Source organism: Labeo rohita, chromosome 20, assembly GCF_022985175.1.
Source record: "Labeo rohita strain BAU-BD-2019 chromosome 20, IGBB_LRoh.1.0, whole genome shotgun sequence".
Taxonomy (NCBI): domain Eukaryota; kingdom Metazoa; phylum Chordata; class Actinopteri; order Cypriniformes; family Cyprinidae; genus Labeo; species Labeo rohita.
The window spans coordinates 14,318,664-14,340,490 of record NC_066888.1 but is presented as its reverse complement, the minus strand read 5'-3'; the positions used below and the strand labels follow the sequence as shown (position 1 = coordinate 14,340,490).

Below are 21,827 nucleotides of genomic sequence, written 5' to 3'. Positions count from 1 at the left end.
ATATTCTAATTGGTGTTCTAAAGATGAACTAAGGTCGTACAGGTTCTTTAATGACAGGATTTAAATTTTTGGGTGAACGAGCCCCTTTATTGCATCTTTTTTGAATGGTAACTGATTAAAAGTGAATGTTGACTGATTATTGTCAACAAGAATGTAAATATTAATCGAATTTTTGGTAACATTTTTCATTAAGGTGTAATTTGTTAACATAAGCTAAAGCATCACTGCGTGTACAATAGCCTTACAGCATAATCTTGGTTAATGTTTCTAAATATACAGAATTAATATATTTTAAACATTTCAAGTTGCATAAATGGGTTATCTAAATTATACATTTTTAAAGTATTAGTATAAAGGATATGAAAAAGTATTGTGATTTTCTGATATATAGTATAAATACAATTTAAGCTGGGTTGTAATTTATTAAAAAGGGATTTTGATTAATGTTAATTTCTGTAACTACAGTATATGAATACATTTATTATAAATTATATTGTAAAAATTATTTTTTTTATTATTATAAAAGAAAAAAAGGGAAAAACAACAACTAGAATAATGTGAAAGCAATGGGTGAGAAGAAAGGGGAATGAGATGAAGTCAGGTTACCCACAGTGCTATATGTATAATTTACCTAGATTAATAAATTATTGTTAATAATTACCTGATGCCTAATGCACTAAATAATGTTAACAAATTGAGCCTTATTTTACTAAACTGTAATTTCTGGGTCAACTATCTGTTTAAAAGAGTTATGTAGGAGTTAGAAGTGGGCGATATACAGGTAGATGCGATCAACTGGTAAAAATTTGTGAACCATTTGAGATTTTGGACTATCGTTTCTATCACGGTCACACACTCACATGACGTTGCTGTGCTACGTGGCCACAAAAACGTATAGTTTGCATGCATTAAGTATTATGGTTTAAAAATGTGATTTTTAAGCTGCTGAAATGCAATCAGCAAGATCATTTTGCTGTATGCACACGTTTTTGAGCGCTCATAAAGCATGAAAGAAATATTACAGTTATTTTTGCCACTTTACAGGCCTTGAACAGTTGAGTTTGCAGACTTGCATGTGTCAAAATGCCCGTCTGTGTCAAATATCCTCGTAAACACAGTAATTTAAGTCTAACAGTATATTGGATCCGGACAGCTCTTAAGGTGACAATAGTCTAATATTCCTGTTGTCTGTCATTCATGTTAATCAAACAATAAAAGAGAAAATCTCTTACTGCTCTTGACTAAATCACTTTCGTAACTTTAATAAGAAGAAATATGAGTTGTTGTTTTTTTCTAATTTAGGCTAGTATTAGTTTTTTGTTATATTGACACTGGTGCCAAGAATTATGATATCAGTATCAAAGCAAAAATAACTATCATGATATATATTGTTATTGTGAAATAAAACTACTCATATCATAGTATAAGATTTTGGTCATACCACCCACCCCAAGTAAGGGTACATTTCAGGAGCTGGAATGAAGAGGGAAATTCACAATAAGTAAAAGGGTTCAGAAGGAGCTTATAGATATCTTGGGGAAATAAGTAAGTTTTAGATGGCGAGCAACACTGAAAGCCTTTGTGCTTACAGACTTACAGTCTCTGCAAAAATGCTACTGTTATAGATATTTAAAATATCGAGGGCCAGATATCAACCGTGTCTGACAGCTAACAGCATGAGAGCCCCGAGCTCAGATTCCAGGTGGACTTGTGTGAAATGATATGATGTAGAAATGGAAAGCAGACAAATGTGTGAAGAAAAGAAAGACCCAGAATCAGAAAGAAAAAGTTCAGAGAATGGAAGAGAAAGGTCTATTTAAAGCCGTCACACTCTCAGGCGTCTAAACCTGTTACAGCCGAGGGTGAGAAGGGCTTTCCTGAACCCTGCTCTGTTCTCCCCTGTCGCTCTCTCTTTCTCCCCTACTCACAAGTTTCTCAATAATTATGCGTATGAAATAATGTAGGAAGTTGTTAAGAACTTTCACACTCCATCAGAGCAAATGACTTCTTTAAAAAATTCCTACAGACTTGGTGTGAGAAAGAAAGAAAGTGGGGGAAAAAGCAAGACCAGGAAAAACTGTGCTAAAATGTATTAAAATGAATTCAATTTCACATATGTTTGTTTGTGTGTATTCTGTTCAATGTACTGTACCTAGGCAGCTGGAGCCAAGACACCCAGAGGGGGGAGTAGTCATCATTAGGCGGGGGTAGTTTGATGTCTCCGGGTGAAGAGGGCAAGAGAGTGCAGGGGGAATGTAGGGGCGGCATGCAGTCCAGGGAGCTCTCATTTGGGGGTCTCATTTCTAGTACCCGCAGGACCACCGGGGACGAGGTGTTCTTCAGGTTAGCCACAGCCTCGCTCCGAGTCACACCCGTCAGCTCAACCCCATTCACGTTTAGAAGGATGTCACCTAGAAGACAGAATAGTCACTTTATTATTGTGATCACAGGGCTGTTGTTGCATGGCAAAGTTGTGTAAAAGGATTAGTTCAATTTCAGAATAAAAATTTCCTGATAATTTAGTCACCACCATGTCATCCAAGATGTTCATGTCTGTCTTTCTTTAATCAAAGAGAAATTAAGATTTTTGAGGAAAACATTCCAGGATTTTTCTCCATATATTGGACTTCAATGGGGATCAAAGGGTTGAAGGTCCAAATTGCAGTTTCAGTGCAGCTTTAAGGAATAAGGGTCTTATCTAGCGAAACATATGTACTTTTGAACCACAAATGCTCGTCTTGCACATCTACGACTTCATGCATTGTGTAATTACGTTGGAAAGGTCATGCACGGTTAGGGCAAAAAACTCCCTCTCATTTTCTTTCAACTTTAAAATCGTCCAGTATTGTTGTTTCACCTTTTTTTGTGAAGGCCATTTGACTTTCTTTGCAAGTTCACTTTGTAAACACTGTGTCCGTACTTCCGCCTACACCATGTGTGGCCGTTCCAACGTGATTATGTAATGAGTCAAAGTTTTTTAGAAAATGACCAAACGTTTGGCTAGATAAGACTCTAAATTGCTCAGCTGGGATTGTGTTGAAGCTGCATTGAAACTACAATTTGGACATTCAGCCCATTAATCCCTATTAAAGTCCACCATATGGAGAAAAATCCTGAAATGTTTTCCTCAAAAAGATTAAATTCTTATCAACTAAAGAAAGAAAGACATGAACATCTTGGATGACATGGGGGTGGGTAAATTATCAGAAAATTTGTAGTCTGTAAGTGAACTCATCCTTATACTTCCTTGATAAATAGATATGATTTAAATGGATTTTTCCTCAATTTTTTTGAAGAATAATGTGCACACAAGAATCGTGCACAGTGTGACTGGAATGCAAATTGGGTCATTTTTAATGTCATATCGTTTTATACATTTAATATTAACTGTTAATATAAATATAACAGGGTGTAGAGACTGAAGACAGAAAATGAGAAAGAAGGACAGGATCAGACACTCACCTCCAAGGGTGAGATGAGAGAGATTTTTGTGAGAGACTCAGAACTGGGAGAGAGAGGCACATACTGAAATATATAGAAAGACAGTACACACACAAACACACTATCTCTCTCTCTCGCTCTCTCTCTCTCGTCCATATGAGTCTCATCAACAACACAAAATGCTTTACCCAGTGTTAGAATAGTGGGGGGTCTAGAGGAGGTCAGGATCTCCTAGTTTTAGTCATAGTCCCCCTGGTTATTTCTGTAAAATCAGCCCGAAGAAGTACTACTCAAACACCCAACCACCATTTGTAATGCCCTTTAAATGTGTTAATACAGCAGGAGGTCTAAACTTGTTTTTTTTTTTTCCTTGCAATTTCAAAGAAAAAAAGCTTGTGAAACATCTGTAAGACACCTGTAGAACCATACATCTAGACATTTCATACCTTATTTTAATACATGACTGTTTAAAAACGTAGGGTCTATAATGTGGTGTTTATTTTAGGGCTGTGAAATCCAAAAATCCAAAATAAAAGTTTGTGTTTATATAATTAATGTGTAAATACTTTGTATAATTATATATATATACATGTGTATATATTTAAAAAATGTATGTATATATATATATATATATATATATATATATATATATATATAATTTAAATGATATATACATATTAATATTTTATATATAACAGATTTTTCTTAAATATATACATGCCAGTGTGTATTTATATATACATAATAAGTATACACATACTCACACACATATTATGTAAACACAAACATTTATTTTGGATGCGATTAATTGTGATTCATCATTTGACAGCCCTAGTTTGTTTATTTATTTTAATTGTAATTATAATATTAATTTTTTAAGAAAGTAAAACTTTTTTCAAGCAAGGGCTGCATTAAATTGTTCAAAAGTGACAGTAAAGACATTGCAAAATTATCTTCTTTTAAACTTTCTATTCATTAAAGTATCCTTATGTATCACATTTGGGCAAAAAATAAGCAGAACAACAATTTTCAACATTGATAAAAATGAGAAATGTTTCTTGAGCATCAAATCAGCATATTAGAATGATTTCTGAAGGATCATGTGACACTGAAGACTGAAGTAATGACTGCTTAAAATTGCCATCATATAAATTACATTTTTAAATATATTAAAATAGATTTTTTTTTTATTGTAATAATAATTCACAAAATTACTGTTTTACTGCATGTTTGATCAAAAAAATTAAGCCTGGGTAAATGCAGATTTTAAAAACATTCAAATCATCTTACCGACCCCAAACTTTAGTGTATATATATATATATATATATAGCTAAATCTATATAAAGCTATTTATTATGAATCATTTTCTATTCTGTGACAACTACTTCTATTGTACATAGTTGTGCATAGTTAAGAAAGAGTAACTACTGTAGTAACTGTAGTTTATTACCAGTTTGGTACCCACTTTACCAGGAAGCACTTTCTGAAACCTACTTTCTTGCAAATATTAGACCCTCCTGAAAGTCCTGGTTCAATTAAAACACTGAGCTTGTCACACCTTTGTACAGCATATAAAGCCCCAAAGCTTTGATCTTGCATGTTTGTGTCTGTATTTGCTAGATACTTTAAACCAATGCCTCCATACAGCAGCCTGTGCATGATTGCAACTTCACACGCCTACATACATGTCACATATGACAAAAATAAACCCAAAAAACTAACATACACTCAATCGGAAGCTGATAATTGTGAGTGTGTATGACAGAGACAGATTTAGCAGTATGGCAGGTGTACAAGTGGGAGTGTGTCATTTTCTAGTGTTATATGCATATATTTGCGGAGCTGATGACGGTCATACATATGCAGTAGCAGGTGTGTCTTTGTTTGTGTGTGTACTTGCAATCAAAAGCAGGAAAGATCAGAGGGGCACCTTGGAAACAGGTGTGTGTGGCTTTGTCAGATGTGTCTGAATAGGTTAGGCACACTTTTTGTGAGGCTGTACCTTTGCGGATCGAGCCCTCTTGTCCCACCACTCCATTGGGGTCGACGTTGGTGACGTAGACGGGCAGATCCCACCCCCTGCTGCTCATCCCACCCGCAACCGTCATGCCGAGAGAATCGTGCGGCTCCTTCAACAGAGTCACCGTCTTCTCGTAACATGCAGGCTTTTGACATGAATCCTGAAATGGAGAGACAGGAAAGTTTCAGTGCAAATTATTCGGGTAGTTAGTCTAGGATGCCGCACAAAAGAATAATATCTGAACACATGACTGCCCAAAGTGTGTGTGTGTGTATGCTCGTGTGTTTGTAATAAATGGTGAGCTTGCAGGATGCTGTGTTATTGCTGACCGCAGCCAAATTTTGCCTTGGATCCCCTCCAAAAACAACAAACACAGTCGCTAAGTTCTAACTTAATAAAAAGCGTTATTAAAGTTCAATAAAAGGGCTGTTTATATTTAGTCTGAGCCTCAGGCTACAAAAAAATCAGATCTGGAGTTAGTGTGTCAGGCTTATCGCTGAAGAGACTCTGTGTGTGTGTGTGTGTGTGTGTGTGTTAGGCCGTGTCTAATTCAAAGGAGTGAAAAGCCTCTGACAATATGCTGCCAGAATGTTTACACCTCTCCAAGTGTGTAAACAGAATTAACAAGAGTCACTGAAAGGATAAAAAGTGATTGAAAGAAATAAAGTGTGTGGAAGAGAGATAATGTTAGGGTTTGGTTTGTTCTAGTTTGGTTTTATAGCAGTTTTGGACATTTTGAAAAACAACAGGAAATTACATCATAGAGAGGACCCCTGCAGATCCTCGTTACTTTGTGTCAAGGTCAAGTCTCTTAATCGGATAATTTGGACTTTTCGTGTCCAAATTGTTTGTTTTAAAAAAATGTTTGTTTAAAAAAAAAAAGGTAAAATCTTAAATAGGAATCCCATTGAAATGACTGGAGAACAACTGTAATTAAGTTCGGGAGGTTTGAGAAAGCTTCCCTGTTCTTCTAAACCATAATTTAATACCTAACTCCTCCTAGTGCAATAAAGCTACAACCACTAAACTCAGTTCAGACATTCAGACTGGACTTGTTGTGCTACATCTTTTCTAACTGTCACAACTTAGGTTTTCGTAAACCATGGATGGATGCTGGTTTGAGCTGGTTTACGCTGGTCATGAGCTGGTCTTTAGCTGGTCATGAGCTGATTTAAGCCAGTCCTAAGCAACTAGCTTCTGCTTAGGATGATCTTAGGACCAGCACATTACCAACTTAAACCAGCTGATGACCAGCCAAGGATCATCTTAAACCAGCTCAAACCAGCATCAATGCTTCAAAACCTACCTAACCAGCATATGCTGTTTTTCTTTCAACAGGGTAGTCTGGGAGACCTGCTAAAAGACCAACTAATCTTAAACCAGCTACTATCACCTTAAACCAGCTACAACTAGACAACCAGCCTAGGTTGGTTTTAGCTGATTTTTGCTAAACAAGCTGAATTAGTTGTTTTTGTTTGATTGTTTGTTTGATTTTGCTAAATCACCTGGATTTGACTGGTTTCCAGCTGTTTATTTACTAAATCAACTGTTTTTTGTTTGTTAATCAGCTGGTTTTAGTTTTTTAATCCGTTTTTGATAAATTTTTGATTTAGAACCAGGCTGATTTATTTATTTTTTTCTAAATCAGCCTGGTTTTAGATGTTTTTTTTTGCTGGATTTTTTCATTCATGTTAGCAACATGTTGACACCATTCCAATCATGCTTAAAACATTCTAACAACCAGGAACATGCTAGCAACATGTTAAATCATGCTAGCAGTACAGTAGTCAACATTTGAAGTGGATCAAAAGAGTTAATCAAAGTTGTCCTAAGACAAGAATGGACATTGTTTTGTTTTAGGACAACTTTGATGAAAGGTTTTTATCCACTTCAAATGTTGACTACTGTATACCAAAGCCACTAGAAGGCAAGCCTGCAACCGTTAACCAAAAAAGCGTAACGGCTAATGCTAAAGCTTCCCATCTGTTTTTTGTTTTTTTGAATGGATGTCAATGGAGGAGAGGCTTTACTATGCTGAATAAACAGCTTTTTAGAGGAAACGGCTTATCATTTAATGAATCGACAGTCTCTGCTAATCTGCTAATCTTCAACATGTTTTACACTAAGCAATACTTTTGGATTCAACTATTTTTAGAGTTTACGACAAAAAAAATGCTGTTTTATAAGAGAAGTCACTGATTTTTCCAACGGATGTGATTCAGCTTACGGCACTTCTTTTAAAGGGGTCATTGGATGCCCATTTTCCACAAGTTGATATGATTCTTTAGGGTCTTAATGAAAAGTCTATAATATACTTTGGTTAAAAATTCTCAAAGATAGTGTAAAACAACACCCTTTTTACCTTCCCAAAATCAGCTCTGCAAAAATCATCCTGTTCTAGTCGAGGTTGCTTTAAAAGTTAATGAGCTCTGCTCGCCCCGCCCCTCTCTTCTGTCTGTGGAGTGACGAGCTTGTTTACTTTAGCCACATTTAGCTGCGTTTAGCTGCTAAACTTGCTAACTAGTACGTTATTAGGAAAGGCGATCGCAAAGATTCATAAAAAACCCTTACACTCACTTCTGCTGTAAGTATAGCTGGATCACATGATTTGCGCAAACATAGACGGATATATGTAGATCGGGAGGTGCATTTCCTTCACAAACAAACGTAATCCACTGCATCTTCAGCGGCTCAGATGTCGGGAGTAAATGACGACCACTATGTTCATTATTACATCCAGCAACACAACACCTCGATCGCTCAATCTGAGATATTCTTGTCTAACTTACATCCCTGCTCCGGCATCAAAACAATGGAGGTCGGACTGTTCCATTATTTAAAAACCACTGCATGGATTTTTATCATTATAGGGTCGATGTGTACATACACTGCCAACACACATTAATGTTCAAACAACATGTAAAAGTGAACTTTGCATCCGATGACCCCTTCAAGTGTCGCACAAATCTAATGTGATTGGTAATGTGATTGGTTATTAAGGGACACGTGATCCAAGTTAGCCGTTATGCTTTCTCCAATAGTAAATAACAGGGACCCTCTCATCTCCCTATGGTAAGACGATCTTTGAATATACAATCAATATCTAATCTATCTATGTAAACTTTCAGGCTAGGCTTTCTCACATCAACTTCATTGTTTGTTCTTAAAATGTATTCATCTAGTTGTGACTGCACCTTTATTTGTCATTGACACTTAAACCAGCAAAGACCAGCAAACCCTTACAAGCTGATTTGAGTAAGGAATGGAAGAGAGAGAAATGACTAACATTGAATTTGACTTTTTTAGAACAAGGGAACTTGTCAGTGCAGATATTGAGCAGCAGAAAATCCCGTTTAGAAGACGCACAAATCCAGCCTGCCGAGGCTGTGTTTCCTCCTGCTGGGTTTTCTTCTGTTAATGGGTTTGGAGACGGCTGTCTCAAAGGAGTGTGTGTGTGTGTAAGTTGGCTGATTGCTTGATTCTTTGATGTTGAAGTAATAGGCTTTCAGATCTCTTTCCTCAATAAGAGAATGTTTAGTAAAGCGCTGCAGAGGGACGGGGGAAATAAAGTGTGTGCGGTTCACCAGTAAACCCACCAGTAAAGAATGCTCAATATCCACAGGCGAGTAGGGCGGTGGTCCCTCCATGTTCCACGGCGCCTCCTGTAGGATGTCCGGAGTAGGGATGTGAGTCTGGCGGGACACAATGAAGTGGACGCGGTCCTCACTCGCCTGCAGTACATAGCAGATAGCATAAAAAATGACTATGATTGTACACAGGAAAAAAAAATACAATATTGTTTTTTCCGTATAAATTTATCTTATTACATGAAAATATATAACTGCCTTTATAACTGCTATTCTAAGAATGGGCTCAAAGCCAACACACTCCAATTTTGATTTCATGGGGCCTTTGACACCGACGTTCTGGTGAGTGAAAGTTGGCTTAACATTAGCCGTCTACTGCAAAAACCTTTCGAACTCCACAGGAGAGCAAACAGAGGACAACAACTTCCCTGAGGAGCGAGCCGTTCAAAAACTGAATTTAAAATTTTAAATAGTTTGTTCCTACCCTAGAGAGTGTGCGCGTAATGTCTCATTACTCTCCGGACATCTAGCAAGCACAATTACCAGATGTTGTGATGACTGCCAATGCCCTACAGCTCCAGCTCCGTGTGAATATGTGTGATTATATCTCTGAAGTGTGTACTTATTAAAGAAAAACTAATATATATGGAGATTTGGGATCCATTCTGCAGTGTGTATGTGTGAGCTAAAGGAGGGCACAGGCTCGAGTTTTTCCCTCTCTGATTTATTTTTCATCCATTCCTGTCGTTCCATCTGAGTGCGTCACCGCTTTCTTCTTCATTAACCCTTTCTTTCGACAACCCCCTAGCTTTTGTTGCTCTCAAGTGCACACACTCGCATTGAGAGCCCATGGAGTTCCTGAGAGTTCAGCGCTCTGTCGCTGCCTCTTAAATGAGTGGGCTTAGCTTGTTATCGCCCTAATTGGACTAATTTAATCAGTTTCCTGCCAGCAGTTAATCTATGTCAGAAACCCCTGCTGTGAGCGGCCATCTTGTCTCCTTCGAGACCAATCTGAACCAGACAGGAAGCAACAAGCTGAATAACAACATTCGGAAAGACCCACCACACTGAAATACATATTGAGTTCTCTCTTACACACTGTTATATCATTATGACACAGTCATCACCACTGAGATGAAACCACAATCAAATAAACTGCCACAAACCTTATGTGAGCTCTGTATCTTTTGGAATACAGCTCAAGGAATACATCAGGTTTTATTCAGTACCAAAACAGTTGGTTTTTGGGACTCAGGACTGAGTCCAATCCTGAGTTAAAGTCTAATCATTACCATTTAATGAATGATACACTCAATTAGACCCCACAGGTTAGGATTCGAAGGCTTTGTAGACATTAATTCTTTGAAGTGCTAAAAAAGCTTAGCAGTAAAAGTGCTTAAATTATTTAGCAAGACTTCAAATAATATAGGCTTTATAAATGTCAACCATTAGTAAAGCGTTTCATCAAAAACACATTTTGTTTTTGAACAGGTCATAACCTATTGATGAAATAAGCTTTGGCAGTTGTAGCATTGCTGGAAAAGCTTCAAATTGATGCTGTGAGTGAACACAGCCATAAAATTAATGGCTTGATTACTGTTGTGGAAAAAAATGTCCACAAAGACAAAAAATGATTCTCTCTTTATCTCTTTAAAGGACATTTAAAAGGATTTTAACTGTATTTTGGTGATGCAATTTTATTGCAATTTAAGGTTAACTGCATGAACATGGCCATTGTTACTCAGACTGTATTTTGCATCAAAGGGATAGTTTACCCAAAAATGAAAAGTGTGTATACCTGAATGGAAATGCTAAAATCATGCTGAAAAGCAAATACAGCCCATCTGACAACATGGATTCTGTTTGCTTTAAAGAAATAGTTAACCTAAAAATGAAACTTACCACATGATTTACTCACTCTCAAGCTATCATAGGTGTATATGACTTTCTTCTTTTAGATGAATACAATCTGAGTTATACAAAAAAATGTCTTGGCTATGTAATGACAGTGAATGGCTGTTGAGAATTTAAAATCCAAGAAAGTGCATCCATCCATCATAAAAAGTGCTCTACATGGTTCCAGGGCATTAATAAAGGCCTTTTGAAGTGAATCGATGCATTTGTGTAAGAAAAATATTCATATTTAAAACTTTATAAACCATAATGTAGGTGTAGCGAAAGCTCCAGTTAGAGGTGATGAACGTGGAAGCCGCAGAGGAGAGCGCAAAACTAAACACCAGTCATAAATTAGAAGTACAAAACGAGAATTTGTAAAGAAACATGTTGGAGAATTTCGATATAAGCCAAGAGGAGACGTGAGACTAGTATATTCTCACCAGAGCTTACGCTATGCCTAGCATTGTAGGTCATCCACTGGAATGCAACTCTCTCTTGAACATGCATACAACAGTAGCGAAAGGTAGAGGTTGTGGTTTATAAAGTTTTAAATATGAATATTTTTGTTACACAAACACATTGATTTGCTTTATAAGGCTTTACGAACCCACTGGAGCTGCGTAGGTTCGTTTTATGATGGATGTATGCATTTTATTGGACTTCAAATTTATAAACACCCATTCACTGCCATTATAAAGCTTGGAAGAACCAGGACATTTTTTAATATAACTCAGATTGTATTAATCTGAAATAAGAACATCATATACACGTAGGACATTTTTGGGTTACTATCCCTTTAAAGCAAACAAAATCCAAGTTGTCAGATGGGCTGTATTTGCTTTTCAACATGATTCTAGCATTTCCATTCAGGTATACACAATTTTATCAAGGATTGACTTTGAATTGCATTAGTTTAAAATAGTTCTGATGGATATTTGCATCATACTTTTGATTTTAACCGTTGTCACTGTTTCGTCTATTGGTATGCACAAGCCTTAAAGGGGTCATATGATGTTGTTAAAAAGAACATTATTTTGTGTATTTGGTATAATGTATTGTGTTTACGTGGTTTGAGGTTCAAAAAACACATTATTTTCCACATAATGTACATTATTGTTGCTCCTCTCTGCCCTGCTTTTCTGAAACACGTCGATTTTTACAAAGCTCATCATTCTGAAAAGTGCAGTGTTCTCTGATTAGCTATCCAGCTATCCAGTGCGTTGTGATTGGCCGAATACCTCAAGCATGTGACGGAAATGTTACGCCCCTTACAACGTTGTGATGCCGTGCAATAAAACAATAAAACCCATTATAAAGTTATTAAAACGTACTTACAGGCTGTGAGTCAGAAGTGTGTGTGCATAGCCGGCAATGTAGGCTACTCTCCCAGGTTCAGCAAACAGTCCTCCTTAAAATGTGCTGCACATACTCAAATATTTGTGTTGTACTAGTTTGGAACAGTGTTGTAAATATAACTTAACCACTGATTTCTAGTTGTGTACTCATTTGGAATGCCAAACAAAGTACTTTTGCTTTTGCAGCGAAACACACAGCGTCTCCACAACATGGCGGCTGCAACAATACTACAGAATAAAAGTTACGCCTTCTTTCTTAGCGTATACATTTAGGCGGTATTATGCAAATCTTCCCACACCGTGACATAGACATGGGGGTGTGTTTGAATGAGCCGTTTTAGGAAGTCGTGGCTGAGTCTTAATTTTTATAAAGAATATCTCTTTGGGTTTGAGACTTTAATCTTTGCAGCTTTACAGATCTTATATATGCACAAACAGCTTGTAACATTTCAAAGACAAAGGAAAACATAAAATTGCATCATATGACCCCTTTAATATTCACCACATTGTTTTTGACTTTTCCCATAATGCTGCTCACCTGAATAAGCAGCGCTGCATGCTCGGGGGCGCCGTATCTCAGGTCATGGCCGTTGATGGCCAGCACGCGATCGTCTACCCTCAGCCTCCCGTCACGGGCGGCCAGCCCTCCCTCCAGCAGGTGAAAGATAAAGACGCCATGCTCGTCAGGTCTGCGCACCAGCTTGATGCCCAGCTGTTCGTCTGGAGCCCTCTTAACGAGGACCACATGCAGGCTGTCGTCCCGGATGGTGGGGGTGTGGGTGGGGAAGGCCTCGGTGGGAGAGTGATGATGGGAACGGTAACGGTGGCGCTGCTCTCGCAGTACGGTCAACCGCAGCAATGTGCAGGGCTGCTTCAGAGCCGCCACAGCATAACAGTGAGGCACGTTACTGATGTCGATACCATTAACCTGAAGGGACGACAGCATTAGATTTCATGAGGGAACTGTAACTATAACTGTACAACTATATTAGAGTCCACACCAATGGACGATAACATTCTGTTTATTTAAAGCGCATGCTTGATTCTGTCTGGCTGCATGTAGAATCCTCACATACTTCCCCTCTGAACAACAGATGGTGAAGCCCATGACAACATGTGCTATCAAAACCGGGACAATTCACTCCTACTGTACAATGACGTAACATCTTATCTAGTGCACATACGCACCTTGAGGATCATATCTCCGGGTAGCAGTCTTCCATCCCGCGCGATGACGCCCTCTCTGTAGATGTCTTGAATGAGAATGCGAACCAGAGGCGTCTCATTGCCCCCGACAATGCTGATAGCTAGTGGTTCACAAGGATCTACCCTGGTGATCTTAATACTGGTGACTTCACCATCTGGGATTAGATGATGCAGCTGAGGTAATGCAAATACTGAGAGACAGAGAAAAAGAGACCGTCTGTAATCAGTGAACTCCCATATGATCATCACTTTCTGTGCTACACAAACAGGGCATCTGTCCAGATCAAAGCAGAGCCAAACATGACTTCAACCCTTAAAAAAGCATTCCAGTGATCCATCAGAAGAAGCAAGAGGGGCCAAGAATTTCTGAAAATGTATTCAAGATGAATGTAATCATTTCGGTAATGGAGTTAATATATGTTTCAATCATTTTAGCTGTCAAATTTGTTTAACTCACATACACTATCATTTGAAAATCTGGGGTCAGTAAGAATAAAAAAAGTGATTAACTGAATAAAAGTGACAGTAAAGACATTTATAATGTTACAGAATATTTCTATTTGAAATAAATGTCATTCCTTTGAACTTTCTGTTCATTAAATAATCTGTAAAAATGCACCACCACAAAAATATTATGCAGTTCAACATTGATAATAATAAGAAATGTTTCTTAAGCACCAAATGAGTATTAGAATAATATCTGAAGGATCTTGTGACACTGAAGACTGGAGTAATAATTGCTGAAAATTCAGCTTTGCCATCACAGGAATAAATTGTATGTTAAAATATATTTAAATTAAAATTCTTTAGTGCTGTAATAGCATCCAAAATATATGTTTTTGTTTACGTGATGTATGTGTGTGTACTGTGTATATTTATTATGTATATATAAATACACACACATACAGTATATATTTAGGAAATATTTACATGTATATATTTATATTCATATAATTTATATAATTTCTAAATGTATTAAATAATCTAGGGCTGTCAAATGATTCATCGCATACAAAATAAGTTTGAGTTTGCCTAATATGTGTGTGTGTGTGTACTGTGTGTAATTATGTATATATAAATACAAATTAATGTGTATATTTAAAAGTAATATGTTATTTATGCACAAAATAATTTTATTTATATATAATATAAATTATATAAAAATTATATAATAAATTTTAATTTTACTTTACTATTTTTACATAATAAAATTTATAATAAATAAGTAGTTCTTAAATATATACATGAATGTGTCTGTATTTATTTATACATAATAATTACACACAGTACACACACACATATATTAGACAAACTCAAACTTTTATTTTGTATGTGATTAATCACGATTAATTGTTTGACTGCCCTAATATAAACATAACATATTTTTCTTAAATATATACATGCATGTGTGTGTATTTATATATACATAATAAATATACATCATACACACACATGCATTATGTAAACAAAAACATTTATTTGGATGTGATTAATTGTGAATAATCATTTGACAGCACTAAAAAAAATGCATTTTAAATTGTAGTAATATTTGACAAAATTACAGTTTTTACTGGAGCTTCGCATAAAAACATAAAAGACAAAAAATGTAGTAATTCTAAAGTAATTTTTTCTGACTCAAAACCTTAAACAGTAGTGTATGTCATTTTTACAATTATTTATATATATATATATATATATATATATATATTTTTTTTTTTCCCTGTGAATTATCACTGCATGAGGAAGAGAAAGATCACTGAAGAATCACTGTTAGAGGAAGCCGATGGTATAAAAGCTCCACTTATGAACTGAAATGACCAATCAGAATTAACCAGTCATTATTAGAGTAACCAATCAGCTTTGCGTGTCTTTTTAATGTGTCACCAAGTGTGCTTATGGTTAAGACAAATTTAGCCAAAATACTGATGAAATCCAAATGACTGAAGGAGCCATATACAGCTATAGAGCTAGTGTTATGTCAGGCAGTTTTGAAAATATATGTTCATACTATAAATTTGCTCATAATATGCGTATGCATTTGTATTTGTTCCGGGTGAAAGATTCGTACTGCACCTGTGCCTGAACAGACTGTAAACTACAGCCAGATTTGGTAACAATCTCTGTGATTTGTCTTTCCTTATCTTTATCCATCCCTTCTTTCTCCATTACACACACACACTCTCTCTCTCTCTCGTATCCGCCTATTCTCCACAATCTGCAGTTTCTCTCTTTCAAAGTCAATATTTTCCTCTCATCTCCTCTGATTGCTTGCAGGGAGAGAGAAAGTGAAGCTCATTACTACCGCAACCAGGGTGTTACATAACGAACACACACGCTCATCAGTATTTTGCTCACTCATTTTCAATCTCCTGAGCACTCTTTCTCTTTTGTTTTCATTCAGAAAGCAACCCTCTCACTCAGCGTTCATCTGTCCGGTCCCTCTGTCCCGACACACTGCTTCATTTCCTCTCTGTCTCTCTCTCTGACAAGTCTCCTCAGGCTCCATCTGCATTATTAAAGGACCATATGCTACTGCGGGGCTGAGCGGACCCGAACCAGACTGTCACCTTCTGACACATTCCCTTTCTCCTTTTATTATCTATTGATATTGGTTTCGCACAATATCGAATGATGTTAACAGGAAATTTCACGTTTGATGAGGTGCTATGCAACAATGCTTCATAACAGCGTAGTTACACTACACAGTTTTCTGTTGTTTTCGTATTTATAAACATGCTTGCTACAATACATGCTAATGCTAATTTTATAATAGTGCATTGGTTTGTTGGTCGTAACTTGATCTAACTGGTTACCCAGTCGGTCGTCTTCTGGTCTTCCCAGTTCAAGTTGGTGTTTAGCTGGCCAACCTTGGATTCCAACTTGACCAGCCGAAAAATACCTGAATACAATACTTTCAAGACATACACTCACCCTCTGGTGGTATGTTGGCGTTTCTGAGGTTGTCTCGCTCCTCTGTGGTCTCGTTGGCCACTGCTGTCCCACTCTTTGTCCTCCTCAGGACACTGAAGGCTCGATTCAGGCGGCGAAAAGAGCGACTACGCACTGATGTTCTGTCAAAGTTGCGATCTGTGAATGAATGTGAGAAGGAACTGAGTGAGAAAGAAACTTTGCTACTAAACATGCCTGGACATGTCCCTCACACATTCTGCTGTCCACTTCCAGCCAATCAGAATTGGGTCTACACACAGTAGCCAATCAAATTGTTTCTTTTTTTTGGAGCATCATAATACATTGCACCTGCAGGCCAAGCAATGAACATCTGAAGTAAGCAGCACCTGCTGGTGCTGTATTGTGGACACTGCAGTAAGATTATAACTTCTTCAGGTCAGACCTGAATCAGCACAGAATAGTGCAGGACACTTTTTTCTGCATGTCTGTGTAAGTTGTCACAGATGAAAGTTTCAGACAAAAGTAAAACTATGTACAAGATTTGAAGATTTCAATACATCCAAGATTTTCAAACACCCTCCAGGTGATCAGTGGAGAAAATCTATAAAACTTACATAAGCGTATGACAAACTAGCAATTATAAAACGTTATGAAGTTAGTTAACATTCCTAGAGGAAGTTATATGTTGATTTATTAGATGTTGGAGGGCTGTAAAGGTTAAAAGCCCTTTTTCTGTCTCATTCCTCCACTCTTTCTGTCTTGATGGACAAAGTTCTGACAGTAGCGTTGGCCGAATTGGAGGCAGACAGCTTGTTCAGCTGCAGTGTCACACTGTTTCCAGTCCCAAAGCCAGAAATGCTGGTGCAGCAGCATTTATTGTCCCCGTTCTCCAGGCTTTTCGAGGGGACGTCAGACAGTGAAACACATCTGAACTACTTTGTGGAGGTCAGGAACAGGCCTCATAAAGTATTTATAAGGCATATTTGAACTCTTCTCTTTCTCTATATCTTCCTCGCTGTTTCTTTAACTCCAATATCAATTGTGTGTCTCAGCTGAGCCTGTTCAGACATGCAGTTTGAATTGATTTTTGCGTAAAATGACATAAATGGTGCTGAGGGCATTTTTAAACAATTCGCATTAGCCAGTCTCAGTAGGCATGAAGGAGGAAAAGACAAAGATTTATAGTTATATGTGAAGAATGTCCTCAAAGGTAAAATTTCTTACCTTTCCATCAAAATAAAAAAGTAAAACTAAGGTAAAACATTATATTTAACAAAATTAGAATTAGAATAACATCATATATTATATGTGTATTTATTTTATTACATGTATTATATATGTATAGATTTTATTACATATAATTATATACATTACATATACTACCAGTCAAAAGTTTTTGAACATTAAGATTTTTAATGTTTTTTAAAAATAAGTTTCTTCTGCTCACCAAGCCTGCATTTATTCGATCCAAAATACAGTAAAAATTTAGAAATATTTTTTACTATTTAAAACAACTGTTTTCTATTTGAATATATTTTAAAATACAATTTATTTCTTTGATCAAAGCTACATTTTAAGCATCATTACTCCAGTCTTCAGTCTCACATGATCCTTCAGAAATCATTGTAATATTCTGATTTGCTGTTCAAAAAACAATATTTAATATTATTATTATCTATATTTAAAACATCTTTGATGAATAGAAAAATCCAAAGATCAGCATTTATCTGAAATATAAAGCTTGGAGTCAGTATTTTATTTTATTTTATTTTATTTTATTTTATTTTATTTTATTTTATTTTATTTTATTTATGGAAAGAAATTATAGAAATAAATACCTTTATTTAGCAAGAATGCTTTAAATTGATCAAAAGATTTGTGTTTCAGATAAATGCTGTTCTTTTGAACTTTCTATTCATCAAAGAAACCTGAAAAAAATTCTACTCAGCTGTTTTCAGTATAATAATAATAATAACAATAATAAATGTTTTTGAGTAGCAAATCAGAATATTAGAATGATTTCTGAAGGATCATGTGACTGGAGTAATGATGCTAAAAATTCATCTTTGAAATAAAAAAAAAATATTATTTAAAAATATATTCAAATAGTTATTTTAAACAGTAAATATATTTCAATTTTACTATTTTTGCTGTACTTTGGATCAAATAAATGCAGGTTTGGTGAGCAGAAGAGACTTATTTTTAAAAAACACTAAAAATCTTACTGTTCAAAAACGTTTGACTAGTAGCTAACTATGACGTTTACCTCAATAAACTACCAATTTGCTGTGTATTAGTAGTTAGTAAGGTAGCTCTTAAGTTTAGGTATTGGGTAGGATTAGGGATGTAGAATATGGTCATGCAGAATATGAGATTTATAAGTACTAATAAATAGCAAATATGTTATGAATAGACATGCTAATAAGCAACTAGTAAGAATTGTTCCCTATACTAAAGTGTTACCATAAAGTATGAGTGTGTGTGAGAAATTAAATATATATTATAAATCTAACATTTAGATAAATACACTCACACTCATTCTTCCTTGAGCCGCTGCGTGCTGCCAGGCTAGTGGTGCTCCCGGATTGGCTGTTATCTTCCACACTGGGTTCATAGGCGGGGTTAACCAGGCCAGGCTCGTCTGATAGGAGGGCGATCGCAGAGGAGGGGCATCCCTCCCCAGGCAGTGCCGCCACAGTGAGCTCTGAGGTGCTGTCTGTGCAGTCTCCCTCCTGAGAGCGCCGCTTTCTCTCTGCGGAGAGCCCATAGTGTGATGCTCCTTTACACCTGTGAAAAACACACACACACCGACAACTAGGTCAGCAAGATACATTACCATACAATGAACGTGTCATCATCTATGTGCCAATTAGGAAAGCAAAGTCACGTAGAGGAGACTGAATAATTACACTGTTGCAAGAGGGTGTATTTGGACATGTACTTGATCTTTGTGAGTCTACGTTGTTGTGTAGCTGATGTATTATGCTGCATTGTCGCAAAGGAGACCAACAAACAAATACGTTTCGCCCCAGGAAGCATTGAAAACAGACTGGAATATCAAACGCCTCACTTTTGAAATGAGATTCCTTACATTACAAACCTAATCATGTGCTAAAACTATTTCTTTATGACCCCACTGTACTCACAGGCAGACACTAGTGTAGATTACATATGAGCGCATTTAGAAATAGAGCACGGCTTCAATCCGTACTCTTTTCACATGCAGAGACATTGACAAACCAATAAACCATCAGCCCGTGATTAGATACACAAGTAAACCCTCACAAGGTCACAGGTTTCCCTCCATTCTGAATCCTTGAGCCTGTCCACAATAAATGAAAACTTAGAACGTGCTGTGCAATGCCATCCAATCAAATCCAGTCAGAAGATATTTGATATTTTATTTTGGACCAATGAGGTGTCAGTGTGGGCGGGGCTACCCGGAGAGATACAGACTTCCTAGATGTGCATTTGTGATTGGTGATACTAAACAGTTGGGTAAAAGTTGTATACTAACAAGAAAACAATAAAATCGTCTCAAACAATTGCGAAGTGAATGATGGCACCATTATGGAGGCTGCTGGAGCAGAGCTCTGTCTCTCTGTGGGCCGGCGGTGAAGAGATAAATCAATGGGCGGACATATACAGGCAAAAAGATGTGTACAGCACCGGGAGAGATGCTATGCCTTGGGGACCTGGTTTAAAATAAAGCATTTTGTCTCAGTATTCATGCCTGTCTTCACCCATATAGACGCCATAAGAGAGGGAAAGCGGGAAAAGGTATGTGTGGCAGAGAGCTTGACACTGGCCGTATATCTCACTTACTACTGTCCACTGATTGGAGTGCCTCAGGTGTGCAAACCTAATAACCGACCTAAAAGAACAACGGCTGCTTTCTATCAAGTCCTGTTACAGTGCTGATGAAGGACCTCAAATACTGTTGGCAACCTAAAGAAAGGCAATTGCCTCACGCAGTTCGATTGACAGAGTGTCAGGATAGAATTACAACTTAGGAGTTTTTTGTGATGACAACTACCACTCTTATTTAAAACCCAACCCTGGTTTTGACAGACTGGACAGCTAAATGGTAAGAACTGTATAGTAAATGAAAGGTGCTCTTGGCCTCTTCTGTGGCCATCAGAAGCAATTAGAGTGATTACCTGAGAGGGAAACATCATCTCCTTATATTATATAACACAGGGGCCTCCATGGAGACCAACCAGTGGTCAGCTGAGTTGGGACAGTGTTGGTTCACTTCAGGATCTTTCCCCCTTGATTTGAGGCTGTCAGTCGAAAACGCTTACATCATTCATAAAGTTGCAAAGACGACTCCTAAGTGAGTTGCATAGCTAATAAAGCTAAGTCTTACTCTTCTCTAAGTGGAGAGAGAGGGGGAAAAGTAAATGGCAGGTTCATGACGGGTCATAGATTTTGTTTTTTTGATTGCACCATACAAAAACTAGGCTGTTGAACAAAACAAAACGAAAAATGGAAAATTAAACAAAATGAAACAAAACAACAAGCATTAACTTGAGAAGCAAAATGAATATGTAGACAATCCATGAAAAATACGTTATTTTAAAAATCAACATTGTTTTAAATTTTTTTTAAAAGGGGGGGGGGTAATTGGGTGATGCGATTAACCGCGAACACCAAAGCCAATGCAAAGATGCAAATAGACATGAATTTGCATTGAGCGACACGAATTGGGCGACACCATTGACCGTGAACACTCGTTATCGTTTCTACTGAATTTAATTATTAATTATTAAGTAGATTACATACAAAGTCAATGAAAAGATGCAAATAGACACGAATTTGCACTGCGCGACCTGAATTGGGCAACACGATTGACCACGAACACGCATTATTATTTCTTTGGAATTTAATTATTCGCACAAGTAGATTACATACAAAGTCAATGCTAAGATGCGAAGAGACACAAATTTGCACCGGGTGACGCGAAATGGGCAACACGATTGACCGCAAACACGTGTTACCACGTCTTCCGCTCAGGTTGAAATTTTTCTACTTGCACAGAAGACGTGATATTGCACATTCGTGGCAATCCCATTGCCCAATTCGCGTTGCCCCATGCAAATTTGTGTCTATTCGCATGATGCATTGTTGCGCAAGCCAGTCGGCGAAGAACGTATTGACATGTCCAGTTGTAAAATGGAGGAAAGCGCTACGATTATGATTTTATTAGTGCAAGTGACACGTAAAACATACCGTGAGTAATCTACAGCAAAAGCGCATTTGGTGTGCAAACAGCATAAGTGTATAGGCTTAAACCAAAGGTACCATCCATTTTTCCCCACAAGGAGTCTAAAAGCTCCCGGATATAGAGTGAAATCAGTGCTGAGAAACTCCTGTGCCGCCATGACAAGCGTCGGCATGTTTACATCCTG

General features: G+C 37.1%; 2 protein-coding genes across 4 annotated transcripts in view; one reads left to right on the top strand and one right to left on the bottom strand.

Moving 5' to 3' along the window:
- Window positions 1–21,827, bottom strand: part of lnx1 (ligand of numb-protein X 1) — a 49,258-nt gene that overhangs the window by 2,334 nt on the left and 25,097 nt on the right. For all 3 annotated transcript variants that reach the window (XM_051138581.1, XM_051138583.1, XM_051138582.1), the window contains 7 exons: window positions 18,950–19,203; window positions 16,438–16,593; window positions 13,489–13,697; window positions 12,839–13,228; window positions 9,059–9,193; window positions 5,445–5,622; window positions 2,153–2,411 (listed from right to left, as the gene is read on the bottom strand). In XM_051138581.1, the coding sequence (XP_050994538.1) occupies window positions 2,153–2,411; window positions 5,445–5,622; window positions 9,059–9,193; window positions 12,839–13,228; window positions 13,489–13,697; window positions 16,438–16,593; window positions 18,950–19,203 (1,581 nt within the window). The remainder of the gene's footprint in view (window positions 1–2,152; window positions 2,412–5,444; window positions 5,623–9,058; window positions 9,194–12,838; window positions 13,229–13,488; window positions 13,698–16,437; window positions 16,594–18,949; window positions 19,204–21,827) is intronic.
- The window catches only part of fip1l1a (FIP1 like 1a (S. cerevisiae)), a 73,109-nt gene that overhangs the window by 41,013 nt on the left and 10,269 nt on the right, over window positions 1–21,827 (top strand). The window lies entirely within an intron of this gene.